Source organism: Gouania willdenowi, chromosome 4 (assembly GCF_900634775.1).
Source record: "Gouania willdenowi chromosome 4, fGouWil2.1, whole genome shotgun sequence".
In the NCBI taxonomy this organism is placed as follows: domain Eukaryota; kingdom Metazoa; phylum Chordata; class Actinopteri; order Blenniiformes; family Gobiesocidae; genus Gouania; species Gouania willdenowi.
This window is the reverse complement of record NC_041047.1, coordinates 22,062,450-22,069,596: the sequence shown is the minus strand read 5'-3', so window position 1 is coordinate 22,069,596 and position 7,147 is coordinate 22,062,450. Positions and strand designations below refer to the sequence as shown.

Sequence of the window (7,147 nt, the reverse complement as noted above, 5' to 3'; positions counted from 1 at the left end):
AGAGTAAAGTGAAACTATTATAAGAAAAGATAAATTCAGTTTTGTTGGACACAAAAATGATGAAAAGTCAGTCTAAAACGTGTGTATGTTATCTTTTATTAGTCTTATGAGCAACAGAAAAGATCCTGGGACTCAGTGGGGGCCACAAACCTCAGGTTGGCATCAATGACATTAACTTTATTCTGTTTGACATAATTTCAGACTTAAAGCTGTATAGGAAAATAAAAATATGATGAAACGTCAATGATTCAGATCTATGGGGAATGATCAACACAAAGAAGAAACTAAAGATTAGTAAACTAAAGCCTGATGTGTCACCATGAGAGATCTAGAAATTGTTTCCTCATTTGTATTTCACGGGAAAAAAAAAAAAAAAGAAAATAATTTAAATAGCCAGAGTTAAAGAAACTGCATCTGCAAAGAGCAAAAAGTCTTTAGACACTGAAGCTGCATGGAAACCAAAGCTTTCATGTTTGTAATGACATGAATACCGAATTATTCTGAAAAAACTCATTCCAAATTTAAAAACAATGTAACGGTGGCCAGTGTTTCAGGAATAAAACGTATATGAAGTCATGAAAGAAAGGCTGTGTTTTCTGGTATTTCATGACAGCAATAAAAACAAGAGAAAGAAAATCTGTAAATATTTTTAATTTCATATCACAGAATAAACTCAAAGAAACAAAGCAAACTGCTTTTGTATAAACCTTTTCTAAACAGTTTTTTTTTTTTTCAACAGAAGAGGATTAGGGCCACTAACCCCCCCCCCCCCCCCCCCATTTTCACTGTTTTTTCCTAATGGCCTCCCATAGTCTCCCATAGCCTCCATATATCCCATACTATTTTTTTTTTTTTTTTGTCACGACTGGCACTGTTTTTTTTTTTTTTTCAGTGGCCCTAATCCTCTTCCGTAGTTTTTATTTAAATTTTTTTTAATATCTTTAGTATATAATGAAGTTAAAGGGTTAAATGTGCAGAAGGGGGAGGGACCTATGTCCGTCCGTCCGTCCTCCTCAGGAAGTAAAGCTGCCCTGTCTTTATTTTACTGTCCTCATGAACAGTAAACATCTACATGTGGACCTGTTAACAGTCTGTAGTCTGCTCCACAAACAGCCTCCATACTTTACTCATAACTACTTTAGTGACTTTGCTCTAAAACTCACACATTTTGATTAGTTTTCTTTTTTTAACCCCTGCGTGATGTCTTCTGCCTGGCAGACAGTCCTGTCTGTGCACCAGAAGATAGTGGACAATGGAGGTATGATGTGTATGATCTAAGCTAATGCCATCACTTTATTAACCTTATAACAATGATTGAATCACACTGATCATCAGCCACACTGTTATAGTTCTCCCTTCTGTTATAAAGGTAATCACTCAACTGGACTTTGAGACATGTGCTGTGGTATCTGGGGAGAAGCCAATTTAATCAGACTGTGACCTGTGGTCCATCTTTACTGTTCACTAACGCCGAATGTAAAAACTCAGTCACTTTTTCATAGCCGACATATTTTGAAAATTTAGCAAATTTTTCTTTCATTTGATACAGAAATTCATGTAAAACAGCATGTTCTATATCACGGTTAAAAATGTGCACACATGACAAATGAATCCAAATGTAAATGTTAAATCTAAATCTAAATGTTAGATGTAAATATAAATGTTAAATCTAAATACAAATGTTAAATATAAATATAAAGGTTAAATCTAAATATAAATGTTGAATCTAAATTTAAATGTTAAATCTAAATACAAATGTTAAATATAAATACTGATGTTAAATATAAATGTTAAATCTAAGTATAAATGTTAAATTTAAATATAAATGTTAAATTGATCGTCAAGTGTAAATGTAAATAATAGAAATTATCCAAAGTGGGCAGGTCAGCAGGTCATTTAACATTTAGATTTACATTTAACAGTCAGATTTAAATTTATTTTTCATGTTTACACGTCTTTAACAATATCAACCATGCTGTTTGAGATGAATTTATCTCTAATGAAATGAAAATATGTCGACTATGACACAGTGAACTAGTTTTTACATTCACCACCTGATCATAGACAATCAATTGTAATGTTGTGTGCATTCAGAAACTGTACTTTTAGATAAAAATGTGGCCTGTGGCAGCGTAAATTTTGTTGAGTAAAAATCTTTGTCGTATAAAAATGTATTGATATTTTTCTTAACTAATAAAAACAAAACTGTAACGTTCACATGGAATGAAATGCAATCAGAGCTAAGATTCTTATTTTGGATGGTATCCAATCAAAACTAAGTTTTTTTTTTTTTTTTGGCATTAAAGTAGGGACAATAGAAAGTAAGGTGATTGTGTTTGTGTTAAGATGGCTCACGTGGTCTTATACTAAACACTGCCTGTGTGTGTTTACAAACATTAAAGACAGGGTAGGTAATTTTTGAATGTCATCCTTCAAGGGCTCTATTTTAACTCACCGGTGACGCGCTTTGAGTGTAGGCTCGTGAACGCAAAGGGGTCGAGAACGAGCAGGGAGACAGGGAGACGTGACTGGTTAATAAAAAACCAAACCGTCTTTATTCATTGGTTTAAGTTTTTACAGGTTTACAGCTGCTACAGATTTTCTTTGTTCTTTTTCAGAGCACATAAGATCTTAATTTCTAAAAAATAAAGAAAATTTCAACCAAAAACTTAAAAAGTGTATCTAGAGAAAATTACCTACCTTACCTTTAATGAGATCCCATATCAGGCTGAGAAATGGTAATTGAATGTTTTTAAAGAATGCATAAACTCTTATGCTTTATATTTTAGTCGACTTATATCTGTCACAGATTTAGTCGACAAAAGTTTTGTCATGTCATTTAGCTGACTAAAACTAGACTATATAACGGAAATAGTCCTGATGACTAAATTTTGACTAAAACTAAGTTGCATTTTAGTCAAAAGACTATGACTAAAACTAAATCTTTTTTTTCTGTGGTATTGTGTTTTGACATGTGTGGTCTACTGGTCTTTGCTGTCCTGCAGATAAGAGGACAGACCCCTGGCTGCTGGTCTACTCTCCTGTCCCAGTGGGTCTCATCTTCCTGGTCTACCTCTGTGGGATCTGGATCGGCCCTCGTCTGATGAAACACAGAGAACCCGTTGACCTCCGGCTTGTTCTTATAGTTTATAACTTCGCCATGGTTGGCCTGTCTGCGTACATGTTCTACGAGGTTCGTTTTTCATGGTTTCACCACTGAAAATGTGTTAGAACTTCAAATCTTAATCTGATTTACTGCTTTTATACTGAATGCGGTTGTATTTGTTGCAGTTCCTGCTCACATCCTGGCTCTCTAACTACAGCCTGCTCTGTCAGCCTGTGGATTACAGCACCAGTCCACTGGCAGTGAGGGTTAGTGGGTGACCAATAGTGGGCTATGGCTGGTTCTAGGCCTTTGTTGGATTAATCATGACTGTTTCTCTTCTTCAGATGGCTAACGTCTGCTGGTGGTTCTTTTTCTCTAAGGTCATCGAGCTCAGCGACACGGTGTGTATTTTTTATACATTTCTTTAAAGTTAGGTTACTCCACATTTAAACATTTTCTGATCATCACTTGGCCTCTCCAATGAAATTTGCTCACATTCACTTGATATAAGATAGATAGATAGATAGATAGATAGATAGATAGATAGATATAGATAGATATAGATATATAGATAGATAGATACAATATACAGTAATAAGTATGTATTTGTTCTTGGCTGTCTTCACAATACAATACAAAGAATAAACATTCATTTTAATAACCAAAAATGGAATGGGCTGAAGCAGTAACTGCTTAACAGACCCCATCCTCAAACAGCATTATAAAAAAAACACCATAGAAACAACTCAATAACAGTGGTATTCAATCAGCTTATTAACTTTTATTTCAGTAAGAGCAAAATAATTCGCTTTTTAAAGAATTTTTTCAACATAGACAGTGAACTGATTAACTTAAAGGTGCAGTACGCAACTCTCAGATCCCTCTCTCCCTCTCCCTCCCCACTTCGCTCTTTCACTGCCTCCAAACTTTCCAAATTCCCTCCCTCAGAGGAGCTAAAAAGCTAACGTTAGTCCGACAGCAACATCACAGTAATATAACATGCTCTGTTAAAAGCATATTACTGCAGCGTTTTTCTCTCTCTATGTGCACACAGTACACCAACCGAGCAGCAGCAGCAACAGCAGCAGCAACAAAACAGTGTCACTTACAGCAGCTCAAACGGAGGCTGCTGCGCACACACAAACAACACATGCACCACAGAGTTCTAGTGTAACAATTACAAATCAAACACAATGTAAATCAAGCAGCAGTAATTATCTTTCAAGCAGAAAAGTCACCAATTCCATCTTCTACTCCTCCAGACTATACACTGTAAAAAAAGATGGCGCTTCAGCCCAGGAAAGGGGCGGGGCCTGTGAGGAACAGCCGTCAGACAGCCCATCAAACACAATCCTGGCTCTGATTGGTTCTTTTTGCTCAAACAGCGGTCAACAAACAGTCAATGAGCCTGTTTTTTTCACACAAACTACTAGTTTGATGTAGTGCTGTCCTTACAGAGTGACAGCTTTAGCAAATATGATAAAAAGATCATTCCAAACTTTAACACAGCATAAACAGAAAAGCATCTTCTTTTAACATTTGTTTTAAATTGACTTTTTTCAAAAATATAAACCCCTCTTAAATGACATTTTTCTTCTCTTAGTTTAAAAAGTGACGGTTTTATTTCTTACTCAGAATAAAATCTCCATCACTTTTAACCTTAATATACGTTTTGTTGTTCTAGATTTTTTTGCCCTGAATTCCACTTTATGTATTGTTCTTATTTGCTCTCTTTGTTATTTGATCAATGGATAATAGATATAAGATGAAATGTTTGTGAGAACTTAAATGGAAGAAGTTATTTGATCATTAGAGTCTGGACAGCACTCCAGCAAGGGTTAGCTGTAGCACTTCTGACTCTGGAAGGCTTTGGGTTCAATTCCCAATGTGTTTAATGTATCACCAATAAATAAAATACGTGCACATTTATCTGAAAAATAAAAATAAAGTACTTTTTTTGCACAATTTCATAGTCGTTGAGTTCAATATCACTTTTCACAGTGATACAATAATGCATCATGCCCAGTATCCATACACTGTACATGTGACGTATGTTTGTTTTATTGGTGCATATGTAGTTATAAACCTCTGTAATGGATACGACATGAATCATTATTATTTTTCAAAAAAATATTTGACATCTTCAGTTATGTTTGTTGTTCTCTCATTATCTAGTTGTTCTTCATCCTGAGGAAGAAGAACAATCAGTTGACTTTCCTTCATGTTTATCATCACGGCACTATGATCTTCAACTGGTGGGCGGGGATCAAGTATGTGGCCGGAGGCCAATGTAAGTCGACACACGTTTGAAATCTCCTCGAGTGTCTACAGACTTGGACGACATGCTCCGTTTGTTGGTTCTCCGTCCTGCAGCGTTCTTCATCGGCCTGGTGAACACCTTTGTTCACATCGTGATGTATTCCTACTATGGTCTGGCTGCCATCGGCCCTCACATGCAGACGTACCTGTGGTGGAAGCGATACCTGACCTCGCTGCAGTTGGTGCGTTGCTTATGGGGCGTTGAATGTAAAAACTCGGTCACTGTTTCATAGTCGACATATTTTGAACATTTAGCTCGTTTTTCTTTCTTTTGATACAAATTCATTTAGAACAGCATGTTCAAAATGTGTAAACATGAAAAATCTACAGTAAATGTCAAATGTAAATATAAATGTTAATTGTAAATCTAAATGTTAAATTGGATTGCATGATTTCTAAACATTTAGCTTTACACTTGGCGACCAATTTAACATTTAGATTTACATTTTACTTTTTAGATTTACATTTAACATTTATTTTTAACTTATACATTTAGATTTATTTTTCATGTTTACACATTTTTAACAATGATATAGAGTGGTGTTTTAAATGAATCTGTCTCAAATGAAAGAAAAACTAGTTCAATTTAGATTTACATTTAACATTTACATTTAGGTTTATTTCTTAATATGTACACATTTTTAACAATGATATAGAACATGCTGTTTTGCACGAATTTCTGTCTCAAATTAAAGAAAATTGAGCTAAATGTGAGGAAAGTGAGCTCACCACCTTTAAACAATTATGCACAAGTTTAACATTGTGATGCTAAAACTGATGTGAACTCAACAGTTGCAGTTCCTGCTGTTCCTCCTGCACACCGGCTACAACCTGTTCACTGACTGCGACTTCCCCGACTCCATGAACATGGTCGTGTTTGGTTACTGCGTCACCCTCATCATCCTCTTCAGCAACTTCTACTTTCAGAGTTACCTCAGCAAAAAGAAGAAGACATGAAACATAAGTGTATAAGCAGACATGATGCTGTGAAATAGGGCTTTTTGCCTGCAGTGCTCACTTGTAAACACTAGAGGGCACAACACACCCACGTTTGAAGCTCGAGTTCATAAACTCAAGCAGGAAATACTTGACAAGTTGACATGACCAATGACACATTTCTACCCAATAAAAGGAAAGCACAGTACTGTGTGATCATTCATTGGTTTATTTCTTAAACTGAGAGATGACAAATAAAACATTCAATGGTTGCTGTAAACAAACTGTACATTTTATACATACAACAATTACTGTATTTTTTTTTTTTCTTCATTTTTATTTTTCAGTTTAAACAAGCCCCGAGCCTCCACTGGTACATACAAACAAGAAAACACAACAAAAGAAAACTAAACAACAGAATACAGGAATGCACATGTTTACTTCTTCACTGGTAAAGCACCACAGCAATATATATATATATACATATATATATGAACACTTCAGTCTAAAATCAAGGGAAAAACTTAAATTCCATTGAGGAAATTAAGCGTTTTATTTGTTGGACATTCAGGAGTTTGTAGTGCTTAAAGTTTATTTATAAACCTGAAAATACTGCATGATTGTGATCATTATTATTGCATTTGTTCAAAATAAAACAATATAATGAAATTAATCATTCTGATGAAACCGTGTTTGCAAAAAGCACTGGAGACATAAACATGAGCAGTTCTGTTTGCATAGTTGGTTCTGAACCAATGAAGGAAAGTTTTTATTGGTGAAAAAAAA

At 35.0% G+C, this 7,147-nt stretch overlaps 1 protein-coding gene across 1 annotated transcript; it reads left to right on the top strand.

Annotated features, from left to right (window-relative positions):
• Nucleotides 1–1,020: 1,020 nt before the first annotated feature.
• On the top strand, nt 1,021–6,818 carry elovl8b (ELOVL fatty acid elongase 8b). Its single transcript, XM_028444215.1, has 7 exons — nt 1,021–1,258; nt 3,006–3,193; nt 3,292–3,372; nt 3,451–3,507; nt 5,282–5,396; nt 5,480–5,607; nt 6,218–6,818. Exons 1-7 carry the CDS (start codon nt 1,201–1,203, stop codon nt 6,380–6,382), a joined length of 792 nt encoding a protein of 263 aa, XP_028300016.1. The 5' UTR covers nt 1,021–1,200; the 3' UTR covers nt 6,383–6,818.
• The last annotated feature ends 329 nt before the right edge of the window (nt 6,819–7,147 follow it).

What these genes read in the sequence shown, in the direction of transcription:
- elovl8b (XM_028444215.1), top strand. Translation starts at nt 1,201, where the DNA reads ATGTCTTCTGCCTGGCAGACAGTCCTGTCTGTGCACCAGAAGATAGTG. An exon ending in TCATCGAGCTCAGCGACACG is followed by an intron (nt 3,508 to 5,281) that starts GTGTGTATTTTT and finishes CTCATTATCTAG; the next exon opens with TTGTTCTTCATCCTGAGGAA. An exon ending in GTATGTGGCCGGAGGCCAAT is followed by an intron (nt 5,397 to 5,479) that starts GTAAGTCGACAC and finishes TCCGTCCTGCAG; the next exon opens with CGTTCTTCATCGGCCTGGTG.